Source organism: Leptodactylus fuscus, chromosome 2, assembly GCF_031893055.1.
Source record: "Leptodactylus fuscus isolate aLepFus1 chromosome 2, aLepFus1.hap2, whole genome shotgun sequence".
Classification (NCBI taxonomy): domain Eukaryota; kingdom Metazoa; phylum Chordata; class Amphibia; order Anura; family Leptodactylidae; genus Leptodactylus; species Leptodactylus fuscus.
Window position 1 is genome coordinate 91533138 of NC_134266.1, and position 24715 is coordinate 91557852.

Genomic DNA, 24715 nt, shown 5'->3' on the forward strand with positions numbered 1-24715 from the left:
TTTTGGTAAGCAAGTATGATTTTTAGATGCATTATAGATTCATTTCTATAACTAATTACATAAAAGTCACATTAGACTGATTTAGTAAAAAATAAATAAATACCCATATCCCTATTATTCTGCAGATAAGGAATACTCTGTCCAGCTGTTCTCACAGCCAAGACAAAGAAAGCATGCTTGGGTTCTTACTTTTAGAAGTTACCAAAGACCAAGATTACATTCGCATGGACACCAGGTAATAATTTTAAAAGACTTTTAGTTATTGCATTTTTACATGATTTTTTTAATATTGTAACAGATTCTGATAATGTGTTAACATTAGAGATGAGCACTGTTCGATTCCATACGAACACCGTGTTGAAAATGCACTTACAGTTCGATTCCCCTCCCACCTTCCCTGGCGCTTTTTCTGCACCAATAACAGAGCAGGAGAGGTGGGACAGGAACTATGACAACGGAGGCATTGAAAAAACTAGGAAAAAGCCATTGGCTGCTGAGAACATGTGACCTCAGATTCAAACGAACAGGCGGCATCAGCTCCGATTCATTCTGTGCTGGTTAGGTTTTTAGATTCTGCTAGGCAGGAATATCAAAGAAGAAGAACCACAACAACTCTACACTAAAGGGAGAAGCTGAAACAAGCTTGGCACAGTGTCTACCCACAAACGCTAAAGTGGGATTCGCAGCAATTAAGCCAGGCTGTATCTGCGCAACCCAGCTTTCCGCAGTGGGAATTAAGCTAAGTGGGATACACTGTGCGGTGTGCAGGAGGAGGAGACGAGAGAGGAATTGGCAGAGGAGGTGGTGGACGACGAGGACACTGACCCGACCTGGACAGGGGGGATGTCAAGCGGGGAAAGCAGTGTCGATGTTGAGGGAGGTGCAGCACCAAAGAGGGTATCTAGAGGCAGAGGCATGTCCAGAGGCAGAGGTCAGCTGCTTTGCCGAAGCCAGGCCACACCCAGAATGGCCCGAGATGTTCCCTATTATAGCCAGCCCAGAAAAAATCCCTCATCGAAGGCACGTTGCTTGATGGTGTGGAGATTTTTCAAGGAATGCGCGGAGGACAAATATAGTGCAGTTTGCACAATTTGCCACTCAAAACTGAGTAGGGGCTTTGAAAAGAGCAACGTTTCGACCACTTCCTTGACACTGGTGGGCACGAAAATGATGGGTCTATCCAGTGGCTGTTCATTTTGATGAAAGTCAGCCGGTCGACACTCTCAGTTGACAGCCGGCTGCGCTGAAAACCCTTTCAGATAGCACGCTGGCGGCAGGACAGGACAGCACCTCCAAGGCGTATAGGGTAAGTTCAAGCCATAGGTCCCAATAAGTGTAGGGCGCAGAGGGATTGGAGAGGACAGGGCTGTGGTCGGACAGGTATTCCCGCAACATGCGCCTATACTTTTCCCGCCTGGTGACACTAGACCCCTCAGTGGCGGTGGTTTGGTGAGGGGGTGCCATTAACGTGTCCCAGAGCTTAGACAGTGTACCCCTTGTGGGTGTGGACCGGATGGCAGTTGTTCACCTCATTGAGGAACTGCCCTCTCTGCCGCCAACGACACTTGATGGAAACATCTCCATCATATTCTGCACCAATTGTTTGTGGCAGTCATTAGTGCGATTGGCCCCTCCCTCTACCAGAATAAAAGACGAGATGTTATCTTTATATAACTGTGCTCAACCTCTACATTTCCTCCTCATATTCCTCCACCATCTGCGTTGCACAATTCTGATCCTTCTAGGCTCAATCCACCTTGATTTCCCCAAACTCTGCTGGTTAGAGGCGGAATCCACCCTGATTTCCCCAAAGGGTGCATTCACACGATGTATTTTGGCTCGTAATCTGGCACGTAGACGCCGTGGGAGCTTTTGCGGGCTGTATACGCTCCCATTGATTTCAATGGGAGCCGGGATCATATACGTGGAGCTATTTTGCGGTCGTGATTTTGAGGCCGCAAAATCAATCAATGGGAGCGTATACGGCCCGCAAAAGCTCCCGCGGTGTCTACATGCCAGATTACGAGCCAAAATACATTGTATGAATGCACCCAAACTCTGCTGGTTAGAGGCGGAATCCACCCTGATTTCCCCAAAGGGTGCATTCACACGATGTATTTTGGCTCGTAATCTGGCACGTAGACGCCGTGGGAGCTTTTGCGGGCTGTATACGCTCCCATTGATTTCAATGGGAGCCGGGATCATATACGTGGAGCTATTTTGCGGTCGTGATTTTGAGGCCGCAAAATCAATCAATGGGAGCGTATACGGCCCGCAAAAGCTCCCGCGGTGTCTACATGCCAGATTACGAGCCAAAATACATTGTATGAATGCACCCAAACTCTGCTGGTTAGAGGCTGAATCCTCCCTGATTTCACCAAAAACTGCTGGTTAGAGGCTCAACTCACTCCAAGGGCCAAAAACACTGCTGGTGCAAGGCTCAACTAAGTTAAAGGGCCTAAAACTCTGCTGGTAAGAGGCTGAGGTCACCTAAAGGGCCTGAATCTCTGCTGGTAACTCAGCTTATGGGCCTCTAACTTAATTTGGAAGGGCTCACGTTAAGGGCCAGGAAAGTGAATTTTGGAAGGTCTTACCACATCACACACATCCACAATGACAGTTAAAGGTGTGTACTGTTGGATTTCCCATTGCCTATTCCATCTATGGTTGTCATGGGCAACATGATTTAAAGGGATGCTTGTTAAGGTTTCATTACAGTAAAATTTGGATTTCTGTTCATCCAATTGGGGAGGAAAAAAGGTTTCCAGGTATTTTTCCACTTTCATAGTGGGTTTTTTGAGTGTGGAAAGTGTGTAGTTGATAGGCTGTGATGTTGGGGTAAAACAGTGACTTGGGCTTGTTAGATGCCCCCAGACATGCTTCCCCTGCTGTCCCAGTTGCATTCCAGAGGTGTTGGCATCATTTGCTGAGGTGTCATAGTGGACTTGGTGACCCTCCTGAGTCGAACATTGTTTTCCCCCTAAACGAGTATTTTTCCTCATAGACTATAATGAGGCTCGATGGAACAGTCAAGTATTGAGCGGCTACTCGAATCGAACTTCGAACATTTCACTGTTCGCTCATCTCTAGTTAACATGTCACTCATGGTAGCAGGTCCACACCATTGATAGGTTATGAAAGACAGAAACATACAGGGGGCATATTTTCATTGAAATCAGCAGGAATTACGGAAATTGCACTTATAACTTCTTACAACACTCAATGATATAATTAAAGAAATGATAATTCATACATTGTTATTCTTCCACTGAGATTTGTTTTTGTCCCTCTAAAGTATCCTTAATGATGTTACTGATTTACATATCATAGAAGTTTATTATGGCATATCAGTCTCACTGTATGTTTCTGCCTAAGTTTGGAAAATTACATTTGAGGTAATATTAAGTAAGTCATAATTGGGATCACTAATCCATACATTCTCTCATTGTATATGACCAGATAGCGTACTGTAAGGGGCTGTTCACACAATAGAAAATGGAGAGAAATTCCTCTTCATTTTCCAGCTCCCGACTCCCCATCCCAGAATGTCGATGCAGAGTATTGGCAGTCCATCTTAGCTTTCCAACATTGATTAGGCCCAGATAAATGGGCCTGATCAGTGGGGAATCGTGACATCCATGGGAAAATCATGAAGGATGCAATCTCTCCCATTGACATTGAGGCAGAATTTGTGCCCAAATCAGTTTCAGGTTCCTATGTGGTAACACTCCTTTATAGTCTATATACAAATCAGCTGTGCATGTACTAAATAATAATGTATGTGCTGTGAGTAAAAGCAATTGTAATTCTTCTTATCCAGTACTGATCGTTTGAAGCACTGTCTACAAAAAATGCAATTGATCTTCAAGGAATTTAAGAAGCGAAAACATAACCCAAGTAAGTGAATGTGTGCATATATTTGCATGCTATAATAATTCTCTTGTGTTATGATGGTCTTATGATGTGGGTCAGTTAAACATTAAATTGGTAGTCATGCATACTCGGCACCAATACATTCAAAGTCTATGAGATTGATAAAGACAGCAAGCAGTGAGGTCGATTTCTAAGTTTCCATGTATTATTGAGTGGTAGGAAACTCTGCAGGCTCCCTCCTATAAACAGGCCCCAAAAATAAGGGCAAGGGGAATAAATCCTATTTTCCTATATATATCTATATATAGATCTTTATTAAGTAATATTTAGATAAGATAATCCTTTAATAGTCCCACCATAGGGAAATTCAGAGTGTTACAGCAGCATGGATAATACAGTAATATAGTATAAGAAAGAACATATACAAGCTCAGAATAGCAGATAGAAAAATATACTGGGAGTCATAGCAACTAAAAAGAAAAGAAAGATTTCAGGATCATTTAGTTCTCTGTGAGGAGTGATCTTCGCTTAGCCTGATGTAGATTATGTAGCCTGACTTCAGTTGGGAGGAGGACCTCCGATAGCGCGCCTTCTCACAATTAGTGTGAAGCAGTTAGTCACTGACAGTACTGCCCAGTGCTGTCATGGTCTCATACATGGGGTGGGATTTGTTCTCCCACATGGAGGTCACCACTGACAGTATCCTTCTGTCACCCACCACCTGTACTGGGTCCAAGGGGCTCCCCAGGACAGAGCTGACCCTTCTAACCATCCTGTCAAGTATGTTTCTATCCCTGGTATGTTGGAAAACTGTATCACTTTAAATTATACAGACAAGAAACATTTGTCTCAATATTTGTCTGGAACTGGACAAACCCTTTATTTAGGATTTTGTTAGTATTAACACCGATTTAATCTACTCTTTGAGGCCCCTTGACTACATTTGCTCCTCTGTATTTCTATATTAATTAGTTATATCAATAAATTAGGATTAGTATCATCTTTCCATATAGTGACTTAGACTAAAATATAAACATTAGTATCCATTTCTATTCCCTGCCCTCATGTTTAGTCCATTTTTTAATGTAGATTGTGAGCCCCATATAGGGATCACAATGTACATTTTTTATTTTTCCTATCAGTATGGTTTTTGTAGAAAGGGAGGAAATCCACACAAACACGAGGAGAACATACTTGCAGATGTTGTTCCTGGCACGATTCGAACCCAGGACTCCAGCGCTGCAAAGCTGCAGTGCTAACCACTAAGCCACTGTGTTGCCCCTTATGTGTAGTCCATATTGAAGCATGTATGATTGTGTTCCTTTCCTTTGTTTAAGGACTTTCATATAACGAAGAACAGATACATAAACTGGACAAGTGAGTAACTTTTTGTATTACAGTTTCATAATTGAAACTGACAAATTTCCTGAGTAATGTTTTATTTATTCTTATTCTTTCCTCCTAGAATAAATTTAGCTAACTTAGCCAAGAAAGTTCTTACCATATTTCAAGAAGAAATTGTGCAAAAATATCAAGCAGCCCTTTCAGGACACAGCAGCAGGATGAGGTATGCTTGTAGTAATAGAAGAACTCAGTTTGACAAGTAATAAATGTGAATTTGCAAAACCACAGATAATTTCTAATTTCTAACCCCTATAATGTGACAATTTGAAGGGAATAAAACCTATTACCTTTAGCACACCGCCGTTTCCTATAGCATAAAACATGTAAAAAAAAAAGGGTGTGTTTATTCAGCAAGCACACCAATAAAATAATAGAACGGGAACAGATGCATGGTACAGTGTGACACAAACCCAGTGTAATGTCATATACAACATAGGTAGTTATACAAAAACATATACAATCATTGAAACAGAAGCATTCAATAGAATAATACTATCTGACCAGACTTTTCAATATTAAAAATGCTGCTGCTGTTTACGTATTTAACAAAACAGAGGATTACAACATAGGTCTTGTAGAGTTTCTTCACATCAGCTAGAAAAAGCAGACTAAATTATGAAAGGCAATAGGCAGTGGCATCTCCAAAGTCTTGTGAGCCCCTGTGCAAACTTTTGTCCAGGGCCCCCTCCCTACGACAAATTCTTGTTAGTGTCAGTTACGGGGCCCAACACAGTATAGTATGCTCCACAGTAGCCCCCAAATACTATTATATGCTTGACAGTGGCCCCCATACAGCATTATATGCTCCACAATGGCCTCCAATCAGCATTATATGCTCCACACAGTATAATATACTCCACAGTGGCAGCATACATAGTGTAATATGCTCTCCACAGTGGCCCCACCCAATATTATATGCTCCCCATAGTGGCCCCCACCCAGTATGATATGCTCCCCACAGTGGCGCCCAACCAGTATTATATGCCCCCCAATGCCCCCCACCCAGTATTATATGCTTCACAGCGATTCCAACACAGTATTATATGCTCCGCAGTGACTCCAACGTAGTATTATATTCCCCACAGTGGCCCCACTACAGTATAATATGCTCGACACAGTGGCCCCACCCAGTATTATATGCTCCCAAAAGCCGTCCTTCACTTGAGTACTATTATTATCCTCTGGGGTCTCCTCAGACCCCAGACCATAATAATCGTAGGCCCAGGGAAGGTGATTAAAAATAACAAACACTCATACTCACTTTGCCTCTCCTTTCCTGGGCATCTTCACTCCATCCTGCTGTCTTCAACATCTTCAGCCCTCTTTAGATGTCACTGCTGAGGCCTATGATTATGCCTTAGTAGGCATGTGGGGTACACTGATGTCATTGTGCTGCCACACCCCCATGTGACCGCCATGGTCCCATACCTCGCCAGATGCAGTCGCACCCCCTGTGACCGCAATTGTTATGCCACTGGCAATATGACCGTAAGAGTCCAGCTACCCCACCTACACTACCTTCTCTGTACACACACAAATACAAGGAAAATGGTCAATGAGACTGCGTGGGTAGAGGAGGCAGGATTCTCACTGTCCCTCCAAGGAGTCTAGTCAACATTTACTGAACCTAACAGGTTCCCTTAGGGTCAGTTCACACGTGAACTGCCCGCGCAGGTTTTGACACCGTGAGAGACGCGGTGAGCCGCGTCTCTCTCTTGTCAAAACCCGCCTGCTGCGACCATCGCGGTCACGGCTTTCCCCTCCGCTGTCGGCTCAAATGAATGAGCCGACATAGGAGGGAGCTGCCGGGGGCGGAAGCCGCGCGGGCTCAGCCTGAAGAAAGGGCATGTAGTTTCTTTTCTCTGCTAGCGGCAACCCACATAGACCACCATTGTAAAGGGGCGGATTTTGAAGCAAAATCCGCTGTCAAAATCCGCCCCTTTGCCTACGTGTGAACTAGCCCTAAGTGTCCGATTGCAAACTGATTTTTTTCTGCAAATAGTTGTTTCATATTTAATAATCTAATATATTAATATAAACACTCCATTTCCAAGATTAATATTTTTTTAAAACAAAAGTTTGAAATTTCTGGTCTAGGAAATGGCAATATAGAATAGAAATCACTTCATGAAATAATAGTCGTAAAAAATAAACTTGTTTATGTTTTTGTCATAGGACAATCAGTGAAATTCAGAACCATTTAAGACTTGTGAACGGATATTTGACAACCTGTGTTCAAGATCTCAGGAGCTATGAGGAGTCTGCTAACCATGTACAGTAATATATAGTTATTGACTTTAAAGTGTAAATCCTATTTTCAGTAATGGCCAGAAGTGTTGGCTTTCATGAAATTTTTCCAGAAAATTAAGTATTTCTCCCAGAAAATTATTTCAATTACACATGTTTTGTTTTACATGTGTTCATTTCCTTTGTGTGTATTAGAAACCCCCCCACACACAAACACACAAAAACACAAATTGGCATAATGGACATAATTTCACACAAAAGTCCAAAGAATCATTTAGACAAAATTGTTGGCACCTTAAGTGATGCCTATTCAAACTCACATGTGGCAAGTAACAGGTGTGGGCAATATAAAAAGGAGAGAAGTTGACTCTATATTTGCATTGTGTACCTGTGTGTTCAACACTAAGCATGGAAAACAAAAAGAGAAGAGAGAAGTCTAAAGGGGCATTCACACTTCGTATACTGAAGCTTATTCTGAACGTAAAACACGTTCAGAATAAGCGGCGTATAAAGCAGTTCCATTCATTTCTATGGGAGCCGGCATACGAGCGCTCCCCATAGAAATGAATGGGCTGCTTCTTTCACTATGAGCAGTCCCATTGAAGTGAATGGGAAGTGCCGGCGTGTACGGCAAGCTCTGCTCATGCCGAGCCGTACACGCCGGCACTTCCCATTCACTTCAATGGGACTGCTCATAGTGAAAGAAGCAGGCCATTCATTTCTTTTTTTTTTTTTTTTTTATGTAGATTGTGAGCCCCACATAGAGCTCACAATGTACATTTTTCCCTATCAGTATGTCTTTTTTTGGAATATGGGATGGAAATCCATGCAAACACGGGGAGAACATACAAACTCCTTGCAGATGGTTTTTTGCCCATGGCGGGATTTGAACACCAGGACTCCAGCACTGCAAGGCTGCAGTGCTAACCACTGAGCCACCGTGTGGCCCCCAGCAGGCCATTCATTTCTATGGGGAGCGCTCGTATGCCGGCTCCCATAGAAATGAACGGAGCTGCTTTATACGCCGCTTATTCTGAACGTGTTTTACGTTCAGAATAAGCTTCAGTATACGTAGTGTGAATGCCCCCTAAGAATCAAAATTTGGGTAAAATATCAAAATTCTCAAGGTTACAAGTCCATCTTCAGAGATCTTGATGTTCCTTTGTCCATGGTGTGCAATATAATCAAGAAGTTTACAAACCCATAGCACTATAGCTAGTTGCCCTGGACGTAGATGGAAGAGAAAAATTGATGAAAGGTTGCAACACAGGATAGTAGGGATGGTGGATAAACAGTCCCAACCAAATTCCAAAGAAATTCATGCTGACCTGCAGGCTCAGGGTGCATCAGTGTCAGTGCAAACTATCCGTTGACATTTCAAATGAAACACTATGGCAGGAGATGCAGGAAGACCCCACCGCTGACAGAGACATAAAAAAGCTAGACTGCAGTTTGACAAAATGTATGTGCATAAGCCAAAATCCTTCTGGGAGGATGGTCATTTCATATGGTTTTATAACACCTAAAAATGGTTCTGGTATGAAAAAAAGCTGATATTTTCAACTTTGACACACTGCCATGGCTATAAAAAGAACCTGAGATAAAACTGTCTTTATACCCTCTGTTTAATATTAGAGATACAGCTATTTAAAGTGATTATCCCCCTGTTTGAGTAATGATTCTGCTCTACATACTGGCAATACAGATGTGTGCAGACTTTCCTTAGCAACAACTCAGTAAGAAGGTTGAACACAGGCTGTAACATTCTCCCTATTACAGCAAAATCAACTCAGGCAAATGGATCTAATATGAGAAGGAGACAACCCCTTAAATACATTGTTTCAGTGGCGTAACTAGTGGGGTAGCAGGGGTAGCAGCTGCCACAGGGCCCGGGACATTAGGGGCCTGGCAACAGCTGCTACCCCTGCGTATTTTTCTTTTCTTAATAGGCCATAACCAGCTGGAGTTACTCCAGCTGGTAACAGGCCTTATTTACTTACCGATCCTGGCAGTGGCCGGGATCAGTAAGTAATGCCACGGGCCCCACAAACATCATTATTATACTCAGGGGTCTTTAACATAAAAAACGTGTTACCTACCTCTTCGGGCAGGCTTCGGCCTACTTCTGTGACTCTCCCTGACGTCACGGACGTCATTGAAGATGGCCGACACCACTGAGGACTGCAGCAAAGCCAGGGATAGATAAGTAACATTGTTGTTTATGTTTTTATCCCCCCTTCGGTCTCTGATTATTATACTCTAAGGTCTGAAAAGACACCAGAGTGTAATAATTGTTCATGGGTGTCCACAGTGGGGCATAATAGTGTGAAGGGGCCACTAAGGGACATAATATTGTATGTAGGGGCCACTATAGGGCATAATGGAGAGCGCAGGACTGCGCGCGGGGGGGGGGGTGTCGGTCGGGGTCTTTGGCGGGCGTCAGTCGGGGGTTGGGGGGGGCCCATGTCAAAAGTTTGCTACGGGGCCCCGCCATCCCTGGTTACGCCACTGCATTGATTATAGCTGTATCTTATGCTACTGCGCTTTAAGCACTAGGCCTAGGATTTGATGACAGTCCATGGAACCTAAACTAGCAGCAATACTACACAAGCAGTAAAGGTTCCCATACTATACTTATACAAAGCAACACACAGATAGTTAATGTTGCTAAATGTATCTTTTTGTGCACTGCAGTTATCTGTTCAAAGGCTGGGTTCTCTGTTGGTGACTCTGAGACAGAAATTTCCAAAAATCAGGAGAGACAAGTGTCCTGTACAGAGGACTTTTCTATCCACTGTTTTAAGTATGAAAACGACAGGCACTCAGCGGACCCCATTGACTATAATAGGGTCTGCCGAGTGTCCACATGTAACCGCTATCATAGCAGTCTGGCTCTCCGTCGTTCGGGTCCCCGGTGGATCCAAATGCCAGAGAACCTGGCATAAATGTGAACCTGTCCTTAGACTGGGGATTTGTTTTATAAATTATTTAAAATGTTTCTCACTGAGTAAAGATTAAAAACTACGAAAATACATATCAATAACTATTGCATCAAAAAAATACATGTGCGGCAATTCAACAACTGAAATGAGAAAGTGTAAAATGAAAAGTGTGCACCTGTAAAGATCAGATACCAGATCTAAAGTGTCAAAATGCTGGTGGATGAACATCTCTATCACAGATTATTATATGTTTATGCATTTTACATTATTGTATGTTTGTTTTGTACTTTTTTTTTTTTGTTTCTGCTATCTTTAACATTGATACAGATAAAAAAAGTAGTTATTCTATTTTTTTTCAGACTGTGGACAGATTAGCCCAAAGAGTGCAGCAAACATGTGTAGTACAACCAAATCATAGCCCGGGCTCCTCATACAATGGCCCAGCACAACAGGAACTAACGGCTAGGTGAGTTAGTGGAATGGAAATTGTATGTTGTGTCCTGGTGGGCTCTTGTAGAACCACAGGCAGCATAAAATCCCAACAGGTTTTCATATGACAAACATCAGAAATGTAAATATTTGCAATGAGGGGAGCTGGGGCATGTCAGTAGTGCAAGCAGGAAGAAGTTGCCCAGGAATCCCAAAATTACTCAAAGCAAAGCAGTCATTTACATGTATGGCACATCATTGTTGCTACAAAGTAAGCAAAACCAGTGGGGACCACTCGAGTGGTACTGCTGGAGTAGCAGGGTGTTTATGACCACTGGAGTAGCAGAGCATTTGGGACCACTGGAGTGGTGGTGCTGGAGAAGCAGGATATTTGGGACCACTAGTCGAGTACTAACTATTTTAATCACATTTTCTGCTTTTTTCCAATATGATCCTTGACAACCCTTTAATTTCTAGGGACAGGCATGTGTTGTAAGCATTAAGCAGTATCAAGAAGTATCCCAGCTTTTTATTATTGGTTGTGAAATGTAATTTTTATATATTTTTATGTTATTATTTGCCATCAGAAGGCCAACTTATATTATACAGTGGTGTACACCAAATGAAACAACAATCTAATTCCCTTCCGTATTGTGTTTCTGATGAACATATATGGGTGTCTTTCTTTCATGTGGTTAATAAATCCAGTAAGACATTTGTCTCTTTCTCTCCCCAGAATGCTTAAACTCAGAGATCAAATGAAGAGCGTCTCTTATGAATTAGAAAAAAACAATGGTATTATAGAAAGGTAATTTTGTGTCTGTGTACATGTTATTCTTTAATGCATTTTTGAATCACCCTTTCATAGTGAAATGGGATTAAATAAAGCCAGGCTCCTTGATATACAACATTATAATGCCAAACTTGCGATTCCACTCACCAAATGGCTTGACTAATATGCTCCTCCCGCTATGAGCCAAGACCACATGACACTACCCTACCATCCTTTTACATTTAACAAAAAATTGGGAAGCGCTGGCTCACTATTGTTGTTATTTTAGGAGCTACTGGTAGGACATTAGATGTATTCCCTTGTGACAGGGTCTTCTAAGGGCGGAGCCCCACGTTGCGAATATGCAGTTTTTCCGCCGCAGCAAAAAACACTGCATATACAGTATCTGTAAAGTGGGATTGTGTGGATGGGATTTTGACTAATCCTTTCCACACAATCCAGAAAAAATCTGCAGTGGAAATGTGATTTCAAAACTGTTGCATTTTTGTAAATCGCAGCATATCAATTATACCTATAGGTATAATTGAGGGAAATTCTGTAAAAAGCAGGCTAGCTCTATTGGGCGGGTGTGTGTGTCTGGCAGACATCAAGAAGAGGAGGTGACGATGGCCCAGAAGAAGTTAAGTCTCATGCCCATAAGGTCGAGACTGGAAGACAGATATCCATGATGGGGTGGGGGGAGGGATTAGTATAGGTAACGTTCCAGTTTTCCCTTTCCAGAAACAGAACATCACTGTAAAATGTGCGTGGGGTGGTCACAGGACCAGCCTGGTGATCTAGATATAGATTTTTAGTAACCTAAGTAATTTAGAAGGTAGATGGGAGAATCAAACAACCCCTTTAACACATGATCTAGTTGTAAAAGAACTGATTTTCTATAAATAGCAGCATATCTATAGGTATATATGGTTTCCTCTACAGACTTTCTGCCTCCATTATACCAATAGAGAAACCAATGGTGTTTCCGTAGGTATAATCGACATGCTGCGCTTTCCAAAAATGCAACAGTTTTAGAAATTGCATTTTGTCCACTGTACGTATATTTTCTACAATGTGTGGATGGGATTCGCTAGATTTGCTTTGCAATGACTGTAAAAGGCCGCTTTTTTCCTACATTGTTTACCGTAGGCCGAGGCCCCACGTTGTGGAATGCAGCTTCTTTTTTTGTTGCAGATTTTGTTGCGTAATTGTTTTAGCCAAAGCCAGGGGTGGATTGAGCAGAAGGTAGAAGTATACGTTTTTCCTATAGATTTCATACTCCTTTTCAAAGCCATTCATGGGTTTGGCTCTAAAAACTACAACAACATCTGCAATAAAAAAAGGCTGCGCTTTCGCAAATGTGGAGCCATAGCCTTGAGATGAAACAAAATAACAAAATACAGTAGGGTACAGTAGATACCATATCTCTTCACACAAATTAGATTTTGGATTTTTCAGAATAGTAATAGGACATCTACTTTATTCAGAAGATTAGTTCATTTAGTTCATTATTTTGTAGAGTTTTAATGACTTTTCCATCTGTATTTTATGGGTGGAAACCAGGTGGAAACCCGGCGAACCCCATTATAGTCAATGGGGTTCAGGGGTTTCCACGGGTAGCTGCTTTTTAAACAGATTGGGTTTCTGTTTTTCGGGTCCCAAATGGACACAAACAACAGAAAACTGAACGCAGGTGTGAACCTAGTGCTAGTGGTAAAAGTCTTATGTCTTAATCGCCAATGGATACAGCCATGAATGCAGAAACTTTTTGTGGTCTGGGACATGTCAGAAAACCAGCAATGATTTTCCTATTGTGGCCGGGTTATCAGGCAGGGACACTACATGTATTAGGAGATAATCCTTCCACAATAAGGAAATCATGGTTGGGTTTCTGACAAATCCCAGACCATAGAAAGTTCCTGTATTCATGACTGTATAACTGACGACCGATTAATACAAAAGACTCTGGCTATTACAATGCTTAGAGAAAATCTTTAAAGTGCTGAAAAATTGTTTAATTTATATTTGCAAAAGTGTTTAATGTTTCAATTGTTTTAATTGTCTACAAATTTAAATATGGTTACTTTAATAGTAAGGGCGCTACATAAAGATGACATGACTCACATGACTCATTCTGCATGACTATGGGATACATTTACTGTCATGTCTACAAGAAAACTGTATTTGTTACCCATACATACCAATCACAGATCAACTTTTATTTTTCAGAGACAAAATACAAGTGACAATTACTCTGTGATTGGTTGTTGTGGGCAACGACATGATAATAAATCTTCCCCCGTATGCCTAATTTTATAGACCTGGTCTCAATAAGCAGGAGAGTGCATATACTTTAGTTTATATGGTGTATTCTTCTGTGAAGTGTCAGCAATGTTATAGAACTTTATCAATAGAAAAAGAAACAGATTTGTCTTGGTGATCTTTAATTGCAAGTTTCTCCTTCAGGGTTCAATGGATGACATAATGGTATTTTACTACTATTGTAGTCAATTAAAACTATATATTAGGCTAGGTTCACACTAGCACTGGGCTCTCTGACGGGGGACCCGAACGATGGAGAGCCCTTCTACTAAATAAGCGGTTACGTGCAGACCCTGTAGACCAGGGGTCCTCAAACTTTTTAAACAGTGGGCCGGAAGCAGAGCAGGTCACACAGACATCGGGAGCAGTGCCCTCCAATACATAAAGTGAAGTGCACTCCATGGCCTGGCCCGAGCTCCCCAGGAGCTTCATTATAAATGCACGCCTGCGGGCGTTGTCGGCGGGGCCAGACAGAAGTGCTTGGCGGGCTGCATGTGGCCCACGGGCCGCAGTTTGAGGACCACTGCCGTAGACTGTAGTGGGGTCTATCGGGTTTCCGCCAGTTTCCCAGTGAAGAGAAAAATTTGCAGGACTTTTGTCTCCGACGATTTTCGTCAGAATTTGCAATTGATGTGAGCCTAACCTTACTTGTTATTTTTTACTGGCACCTTATTTCTTGACTATAAAATGCATCTTAAAGGGGCTCTATCAGCAAAATTATGCTGTACGAGCCCCACATATGCGTGAATAGCCTTTAAAAAAGCTATTCAGGCAGCACTAATCTTATTTTAACACCCCCCAACCCCCCGTTTTAAAATAATACCGTAAAAACAATTACTCAAATGATACTTACCCATACATGGTGGGCGGTCGTGCACTGTTGGACGTCATCTTGCTGTCACACCTTCCTCTTCTTTCTTCTTCCAGCGGCGCCCTCCTGTCCTCGCTCTTCCACGCATTGATCTTCTGTTCTTCCGGCGCGTTGTGTTCAAATCCCACGTGTGCGCATTATTGCTCCCTCCAGAGCGCTACTGCGCATGCTCCGACGCCATTTTTGTTGTAGTTCTAAGTACCCCTTAGAACTACGTGAGCGTACTGTGCATGCACAGTACATTCGTGAAGTTCTTCATTCTGGAAGAACAGAAGATCAAGGCGTGGAAGAGCGAGGACAGGAGGGCGTCACTGGAAGAAGAAAGAAGAGGAAGGCGTGACAGCAAGATGACGTCCGACAGTACATGACAGCCCACAGTGCACAGTTACGTATGATTTGAATAATCATTTTTAGGGTATTATCTTAAAACGGGGGGGGGGGGGGGGTTAAAATAAGATTAGCAGTGCCATTCAGGCATATGTGGGGCTCATACAGCATAATTTTGCTGATAGAGCCCCTTTAATTTCGGTAAAACAAAATCATTTAAAAAGTAACTTTATCATTTCCATTAGTTCTGCTGCAGGGAACCTGCTCCATTGTGTTGGGCCTAGTGCAGTGTGTGAAGGAAGTGATGTATGATACAAGGATTCAAAACGTATTTGCCCAAAGTGTTCCTTATAAACTCAGCTGTAGAGGCTTGACCTAACTCCTCATTCAGGCAGTGTTTGCAAGTTACAGATTCTTTCCCAATAAAATACATTTTGTCTAATCTTGCCTTTTGCAGGTTAAATGTGTCTTGATCTACTAGTATTGGAGTACGGAACAATGGCTGTGCAGTATGTTTGCGCAGACTGTAACCAAGCAACTCTAGAAATCGGTTGGAACAAATTTAACAAGGCAGAATCAGCTAATGTGAACACATTTTATTACATTTTCTTAATATACTTGAAAGTAAAGAAGAGGATCTCCAGACATGTGAACCGGAGGACTGTGCAGACTTTTCCTAGGAGATGACATTTCTGAACATTGTGCTGTTTCCATTGAGATAAACTCTTTTTCTTGGGTTTTAGTTCTTTTTTATTACTATGTTTTGGGGGAAAGTTGTTAACATAAGTCATTTTTCATATGCTTGTTGTTTGTGTTTTGTCATTTTCAATTTGCCGACTAAATAATATGAATTATCTTATCTTTCAGACTATAAGGCACACATTTTATCAAGAAAATATTGGTGAAAAGCATATGTGTCTATAGGTTAGGAGGTACAACACTCCAGATAGCTTAGATCATTTCCTTAAAGTGATTCTATCATTAGAATTCCTTTTTGAACTAAGACCATGTCAGAATAATCTTAAGAAAGGCTATTCTGCTCCTAACTTTATTATTCTGATCCGTGCCGCCATTCCGGTGTTATTTCACCATATGCAGATGAGTCTTCAGAAAGCACAGGGGGCATCCCGAGTGCTGTCCGAAGACTCTCCAGCCACGCCTCCATCTTCTTCTCCCGACTACCTCTTTGCCGTGTCATCGGACGCGTCTTCAGCCAAAAGAGCCAACTTGTGCATGTCCGTAAACCATTTTCCTTCTATTACTGTAGCTCATCAATAAATCAAATATTAACTACCTTATACCTTGAACACCAATAATAATGGCATTATCCCTCCAAAATAACCAATACTGCTTTAGCCCACCCAATAGGGACAAGGCAGGGACTATATTTATATTCTTGACAAAAAGAACATAAACATAGAAAGATGGCACCCCATAGCAGCAGTCAGTGCCAGTTCTACCATGACAATGAAAAAAATATTTATTTAGAAATGAAAATTCAGATATTATTAGAAATGATATAGCATTATATCAATATCAATAACGCAGTCATGTCTCAGTTTACACTGCCAAAGCTTATACTGATATATTGGCACTCTACCCTCACCCTTGCAGCCTCTAGGTGCCACATCTTTACAGAACAGAACATAAAATGTTTTTTTCTATTTGTTTTCTTTGACATCTTCTACTTTTATTAAGGTCAAACTATAGTCCTACTTGTAATAATTTGTCTTTGCTACAGAAAAAGCAGCTTCTTCTAAATCTCAACCTATAGGCAAAGGCATGTTGTATACAAAATGACCACGGGGGCCTCCACTGGTGACAGAAATGGGCCGGTGTCTCTGCCATACATTAATAATAAGTGATACGTCATCGTTGAATATTCTCCACTTACGGGGATGGGGCTTGTATAAAGTACAGCCACTCGCTGTTAAAATAGATTGGAAATCTCTAGACGCGCATGAGGCCAGAATACCATAGATGTTTCTTTATTTCTGGGAGTCTGTCATAAAAATTATTTTTCTTTGCTTTTTCTTATTTTTTTTGTTTTTGGTGTATTGTGTTTCTCTGCATAGAATGTTCTAATTTTAGGTGTTCGTATGACAAATAGTTGTCTCATCTTCTGTTTTTCATATATAAGTAATTTTTTATGTGGGGTCTAGGTGTTTACTGTCCATGTATTATATTACATATGATGGAAGAGGGATCCTTCATACTGTAAATTCAGCATTCAATGGAGACAGCAAGTAACTTGGCACAATTTCCATAGTAACTACTTGCAATCTCATCTATAAATGTGAAGTTAAGTGTCTGACCATTTGGACCATTTTGGCTCGTGACTACTTTTTACAATAAACCTTTTGCGATTAGCTCTGTGGTAATTGCTGGCATTCAGAACTGGATGGCGCTGTGTCACTACTAATGGTAAGGCATACGCTAAAGTCACTATTTCCATGACAGCAGAAAAATGGCTTTACTTATCCATAATCACAAAGAAAAAAAAAGTGACATCTACACACACACGCAAGCATGCTGGTTGTACAATAATTCTTCTAATCAAGGATATAGATGTCATGGTGAGAGATGTAGAACCCGAGGGGTCTCCTCCATTCCCACAAAGGTAAACTGGCTGTCTTCCATCCTGTCCTCTAGTGCAAGAATATACGTGTGGCTTAAAGTGAATGTATAGTCAATTTGTCAAATAGTTTTAAAAATAAACACTTAAAGAGGACCTTTCACCACTTTTGGGCACAGGCAGTGTTATATACTGCCAGAAAGCCGACAGTGCGCTGAATTCAGCGCACTGTCGGCTTTCCCGATCTGTGCCCGGTGTAAAGAGCTTACGGTGCCGGTACCGTAGTGCTCTATGGTCAGAAGGGCGTTTCTGACAGTCAGTCAGAGACGTCCTTCTGCCTCGCGGCGCCTATCGTGCTGTGCTGTGGAGCCGGGAGGAACGCCCCCTCCCTCTGCTGCTAATAGTCGTCTATGGACGAGCGGTGTGAGCAGAGGGAGGGGGCGTTCCTCCCCGCTCCACAACACAGCGTGATAGGCGCCGCGAGGCAGAAGAACGTTCCTGGCTAATGGTCAGAAACGCCCTTCTGACCATAGAGCACTACGGTACCGGCACCGTAAGCTCTGTACACCGGGCACAGATCGGGAAAGCCGACAGTGTGCTGCTTTCTGGCAGTATATAACACTGCATGTGCCCAAAAGTGGTGAAAGGTCCTCTTTAAAGAATAACTAGATTTTCATGTCGATATCTAGATGAAGCCATTATCCTGAAGTCCTTTCAGCAGTCATCTCATTATCACCACAGGCAGGACTACAATGAAAGGTAACACCTCTGTTATAAAGCTGGAAGGACAGATTCCCTGCACAGATCACAGACCGTGATCACAAAATTCTCCCAAAGAATTCAATGGAGCAGACTTATTAAAATGGTCTAAAAACAAAACTGTCTTAGTTGCCCATAGCAACCAATCACAGTACAAATTTCATTTTGTATACCGCTCCTGAAAAATGAAGGCTGTATTGTGATTGGTTACTATGGACAACTAAGACAGGTTTGCTTTAGGACCATTTCAATAAATCTGCAAGTTTTCCATAGATCAGATTCAGTGCGACTTCACATTATAATGGAGAAATTGAGTAACTTTGAACAAGGCATGACCAGTGATGCTAGACTACCAGTACTTTAAAACCTGCCACCTAATGTTATAGTGAGGAGCAGAGATACTCAACTGGTGGTGGACTGTGGCTGCCAGCTGTTCAGACCCAGACAGTCTATGACAGTGGCCGGCAGAAACCTTCATCTTCTGTTTGCTGTCTCAAAGTCCTTATTAGAGATGAGCGAACAGTAAAATATTCTATATTCGTTTGGAATAGCCGCTCAATATTAGACTATTGGAACGAATATCGAACTCCATTATAATCTATATGGAAAAATGCTTCGTTTCAGGAGATGCCACCATTCGACTCAGGAGATGCCACCATTCGACTCAGGAGAGTCACCAAGTCCACTATGACAGGAAATGATGCCAACACCCTGGAATGCAACAGGGACAGCAGGGGAAGCATGCCTGGGGGCATCTAACATGCCCAAGTCACCATGGACCATATCTACACCCTGCACAGCCTCATCAAGACCCACAGAGGCTAAATATTTGCCTGTTTCATGGACTTTAAGAAGGTGTTTATCTCAGTGTGGCACCCAGGCCTGCTCTTGAAACTCCTAAAGAGTGGAATAGGAGGGAGAATGTATGATGTCATCAAGAGCTCCTACACCAGAAACCATTGCAGCGTGAAGGTGAACGGGAAGAGGTCAGCATACCTCCAGCAGGCCTGAGAGGTCAGACAGGGCTGCAGCCTGAGCCTAACATTCTTCAACATCTACATCAATAAACTAGCTACAGCCCTGGAGGCCAAACCAACACCAGACCTTACCCTGCATGATCGCAAGGTGAAGTTTCTGCTGTACGTCAACAACCTCCTACTTCTGTCCCACACGAAAAGAGGCCTCCAAGACAGCCTGGTAGTACTGGAAAAATTCAGCACCACATGGGCACTACCCATCAACCACAAGAAGACTAAAGTCATGGTATTCCAGAAGAAGAGCCACAATAAAGCCTCCATCCTCCACCTCGAAGTAAATGGCTCCACATTGAAGAAAACCAGCATCTAAACCTACCTGGGACTGGAGCTCAACCAATCAGGGAGCTTCAAAGCAGCAATAGAGAGCCTGAAAGGAAAATCCAGCACAAACTTCTATGCCATCAGAATACAACTGTACCACCTGAAGCCACCAGTGAGGGTCTATTGTTAAAGCATGGACAAAGACTCAAGACCTGGAGTTTTTCCTGTTGTGCATATGTGCCTGTTAACATCCCCCCACGAGCTAAGAACCACATGGACACCATGCAGCAGACAAAGCTGGAGGAGAGACCTGCAGGAAAGTGCGGACTTCTTTCAAGGAGATGATTTTCGGTGTCTATTGCTGAAGTGGGAAGATGCCTACAGCTGACTGGTATTTCTTTCTTTTACTGTGGACACATGGGACTCTGTTACAACCTGGGAACCTACCATCACCCACCTGATGTAGTCATTGCTCCGATCCTTCTCTAAGGCAATGAGGTCTGGGCCCCGGCCACCTACCCAGACCAGTCAAAGTGGGATATCCAGCACAACAGAGACCTTCCATCTAGAGTTCTTCAAGTACCTCCTCCATGTCCATCACAGCACCTCCAACATGGCATGCCGGGCAGAGCTAGGCAGGCTCCCCTATGGCTCACCATGCAGAAGAGGGCACTATCATTCTGGGCACACATACAGGGCAGCAGCCCCAGCTCTTAACACCACCAAGCCTGGCTGAGCCACAGAGCCCTGTGCAAACCCGACATCCCCCAACCAAGCATCAGCCGTCTGCCAAACCAAAACCCCCAAGATGCCCTGAACAAGGCTCAAATAAAAGGGGCCATTGAGAATGGAGAAGCGCAATAAACAAATCCAAGAACCTCACCGTTTACCAGTCACTGCAAAGGGACTAGACCATGGTCACCTACCTGGAAAAAATACCCCACCCCAAACACAGACATACCCTGAATCTGTACAGACTGAATGCCCACAGCCTGGAAATGGAGAGAGCATGGTGCAGGCAGACGTACAAGTCATAGAAAAACAGACTGTGCCAGCACTGTGACCAGGGGGCCCTAGAAGACGAGGCCCATTTCCTGCCACACTACACCAAATACTCAGCTGTGAAGGCTGCCTACTTCCAAAGACTCTCTGCCCACATCCTGGATTTCACCCCTGTAGATGAGAAGAGAAAACTCCACATCCTATTGTGAGAAGAGGAGGCCACTATTGAGATTGCCGTCCAATACGTGTCCACCTGCCACCAACTGAGGGGAAGATGAAACCCCATGGACTGTAATACCCCATTACTGCCCCCTCTAATCACCCATCCACTCCAAATGTATATTCGGACGTGCCAATAAAGCTTTTTTGATTTGATTTGTATATAAAGGTGTCTCAAATTATAAAAAAAATTGCTGTTTCCCAGTAGCAAAATGGGCAAATCAATTATTCATTTTCTAAACGCAGCCTGTAGTTATGGCAATTGGATTTGCACAATGCCTCCTAGTGTTGAGTGGATTACTAATTTATATATATCTTATACTGGGTACTTGAATAGGTTCATCTCCACTTGTAATCGGAAACTTGCATTTCAATCAATATTTACTAAAAATTTTCTTACATCTGAGAGATTTCGGGATATTTCTAAATATATTATATGCTGTAATTTTTCCATGCAGCGGAGTTTCTTGCGCAATACCCTGTGCCAATCCTTCCACTTCACTGAGGTTAGATTCCATAATGCTAATTTTAATAGAGATTTTTATGTAAAGGTTCTGTATAAAAGCTTCTGAAAAGCCCCACACCGAGAGTCATTATGTATAATCTAAGCACTAGTGTTTTTTTTATTTATTTCTTTATTAAGGAGCTGACGTCTATGAAAATCTTTCAACGTTGCTTGTAAGTGTTGCTGGAAAACTTGTCCTGCCGCTGTGGGTGGTGCAATATGTGCCTGACTGGCTTGTCATGCTTCTAAGGGGTTACAGGATTGGAACTGATTGAGAATCTGAAGATATTTGACAGAAAGAAAGGGAGAGGAGTATGCACGTTGGTCCCTGGGAACATTGGAGGGTTTTAGGTTACAGTCTCAGCTACTCCAGCTTTTTATCTTATCTTACAGAAATAGAAAGTTGTTTTTTTCTTCCAAGAGCTGGTACAGAGACAAGACAGACGGATGCGAATCTTGGCTGAGAAATCTGTCTATAAGCCAGTGCAGCCCAGAATCTGTTGTCAGCCTGAATTTCATTCCTATTTACCTATTCACTGTGGCGACAGAGAGTAACAAAACTCCTTAATCAAAAACTGTTCCTCTGCAGCACGGTCCTGTAGTGTGACGGAAAGCAGCCCTGTTCTCGCTATATGAAGGCTTTTCATGAGCTCTGCCGTCATCGTTGCCTTCTACTTTCTTTGGAAAATACTTCCTGCTAATTGTCTTGCTGTTTTTGTGGACTGTCAGAGCTGCCAATTGATTCTTCCATTAGGGCATGATAATGATGGTGCGCAGAGAGACATCATCTGCTTTTCTTGGTTTTCCTGTGGAGTTTGACCTCAATGAGTGAGACTGAACACGGGAATGGCACACCGGAGAACGGAGACAACGGTGGCATGTTTTGGAGTAATGACTAAGAAGATTCGCAGCCTTTTCCGGCACTTCCCCAAATCAAAGTCATGGTCGGAAGGCTTTCAGCTTCTCCCAACACCCAGCCATGAGCTACTGATAGTGAAAGGTATGTCTGCTATGTATGAGTTAAGAGAAGTCAGTTCCTGTGGCTTGTACTTGATTATTTTGCTTCAGTTATAAGAAGTGATGTCCACATGCCGTATTCTACAAGTTAAGTAAAGTTGGTTAAGAGTTTTCCATTTCAAGTATAGTTTTACTGGACACAGTCCACATCTCACAATATATCGATTTATCTTCATACATATATCTGAAAAAGATAACTCTATGGAGTAAAAGACATACAAGTCTATCATAACCTCACAGGGTTATCGCTGGGAATGTGCCCAGGGTATCACGCTGTGGGGTCGGGGAAAATAAGGGTGTTGGGGCCATAAACAAACCACTTTATCTTGGCCTTGATATTTAGATATAGAGCTAGGGCAGCAATCGAAATCCTTGCCCAGGGTGAAGAAAAGCCTAGTTACCACTGTATTATTCACTCAGTGCTATTTCTAACTATGAATATATATTTGGACTTAGATTTAGCTTAACTGTTCTGTTCTGTTGGCCCTGAAATGTGGACATTAGATTGTAAGCCTTTGAGTTGAGCGACTGTTGCGACTTAATATCTAATATATTCAGCACTACAGAATATTATTCCAGATATTGGTTTTATACAAGGGGACACTAAACCCAAAGCAGAAATTCAAGTCCAGCTTATCAACAGAGCTGCCATTACAGTCATATATTGTGAATATGAATATATATATAGAGAGAGAGTTTTTCAAAGCATGTTTAAGATGAAGTAGGAATCATAGACACAGCATATTTTTGGCCTTCTGGGCAGCGATCCCAATGCAAATATAAAAAGGCTTTGGTTTGCCATGCAGCCCATTTTTGATGCAGTAGGTGTATGCGGACAAGTAAACAAGACATCACCTCCGCATCGATGCAATACTTGCAACAACAACTTTTTAATGGTAAATTCACCCATGTTCTAGAAAAAAAAACACATTCATCTTTCTGACTTGACTTTTGTGTGTAAACTTATTGGGGTCTCTTTCTACCCCGGTTGTCCCTTGTGTTATTGCAATGTGCTATCTAATATCCAGTAGGTGACGTAAACCCATTTAATAAATGATCATCCGTAATTTCATTTCACATTAAGTTTCTACGGCATTGATGAATATACAGTCCTATGAAAAAGTTTGGGCACCCCTATTAATCTTAATCATTTTTAGTTCTAAATATTTTGGTGTTTGCAACAGCCATTTCAGTTTGATATATCTAATAACTGATGGACACAGTAATATTTCAGGATTGAAATGAGGTTTATTGTACTAACAGAAAATGCATATAAACCAAAATTTGACCGGTGCAAAAATATGGGCACCTCAACAGAAAAGTGACATTAATATTTAGTACATCCTCCTTTTGCAAAGATAACAGCCTCTAGTCGCTTCCTGTAGCTTTTAATCAGTTCCTGGATCCTGGATGAAGGTATTTTGGACCATTTCTTTCTACAAAACAATTCAAGTTCAGTTAAGTTTGATGGTCGCCGAACATGGACAGTCCGCTCTCAAATGATCTGAAAACAAAGATTGTTCAACATAGTTGTTCAGGGGAAGGATACAAAACGTTGTCTCAGAGATTTAACCTGTCAGTTTCCACTGTGAGGAACATAGTAAGGAAATGGAAGACCACAGGGACAGTTCTTGTTAAGCCCAGAAGTGGCAGGCCAAGAAAAATATCAGAAAGGCAGAGAAGAAGAATGGTGAGAACAGTCAAGGACAATCCACAGACCACCTCCAAAGAGCTGCAGCATCATCTTGCTGCAGATGGTGTCACTGTGCATCGGTCAACTATACAGCGCACTTTGCACAAGGAGAAGCTGTATGGGAGAGTGATGAGAAAGAAGCCGTTTCTGCACGTATGCCACAAATAGAGTTGCCTGAGGTATGAAAAAGCACATTTGGACAAGGCAGCTTCATTTTGGAAACAAAAATTGAGTTGTTTGGTTATAAAAAAGGCGTTATGCATGGCGTCCAAAAAGAAACAGCATTCCAAGAAAAACACATGCTACCCACTGTAAAATTTGGTGGAGGTTCCATCATGCTTTGGGGCTGTGTGGCCAATGCCGGCATCGGGAATCTTGTTAAAGTTGAGGGTCGCATGGATTCCACTCAGTATCAGCAGATTCTTGAGAATAATGTTCAAGAATCAGTGACGAAGTTGAA

At 42.3% G+C, this 24715-nt stretch overlaps 2 protein-coding genes across 2 annotated transcripts in view; both read left to right on the forward strand.

The window, feature by feature from the left end:
• The window catches only part of IKBKE (inhibitor of nuclear factor kappa B kinase subunit epsilon), a 39703-nt gene extending 23788 nt beyond the window's left edge, over positions 1 to 15915 (forward strand). Inside the window, exons 14-21 of the mRNA XM_075262682.1 lie at positions 126 to 235; positions 3821 to 3897; positions 5211 to 5250; positions 5339 to 5440; positions 7453 to 7549; positions 10826 to 10932; positions 11632 to 11703; positions 15645 to 15915. Coding sequence (XP_075118783.1) covers positions 126 to 235; positions 3821 to 3897; positions 5211 to 5250; positions 5339 to 5440; positions 7453 to 7549; positions 10826 to 10932; positions 11632 to 11703; positions 15645 to 15660 — 621 coding nt within the window. The 3' untranslated portion in view covers positions 15661 to 15915. The remainder of the gene's footprint in view (positions 1 to 125; positions 236 to 3820; positions 3898 to 5210; positions 5251 to 5338; positions 5441 to 7452; positions 7550 to 10825; positions 10933 to 11631; positions 11704 to 15644) is intronic.
• A 6444-nt stretch (positions 15916 to 22359) lies between these two features.
• RASSF5 (Ras association domain family member 5) overlaps positions 22360 to 24715 on the forward strand; it is a 66071-nt gene continuing 63715 nt past the window's right edge. The window contains exon 1 of the mRNA XM_075264189.1: positions 22360 to 22545. Coding sequence (XP_075120290.1) covers positions 22392 to 22545 — 154 coding nt within the window. The 5' untranslated portion in view covers positions 22360 to 22391. The remainder of the gene's footprint in view (positions 22546 to 24715) is intronic.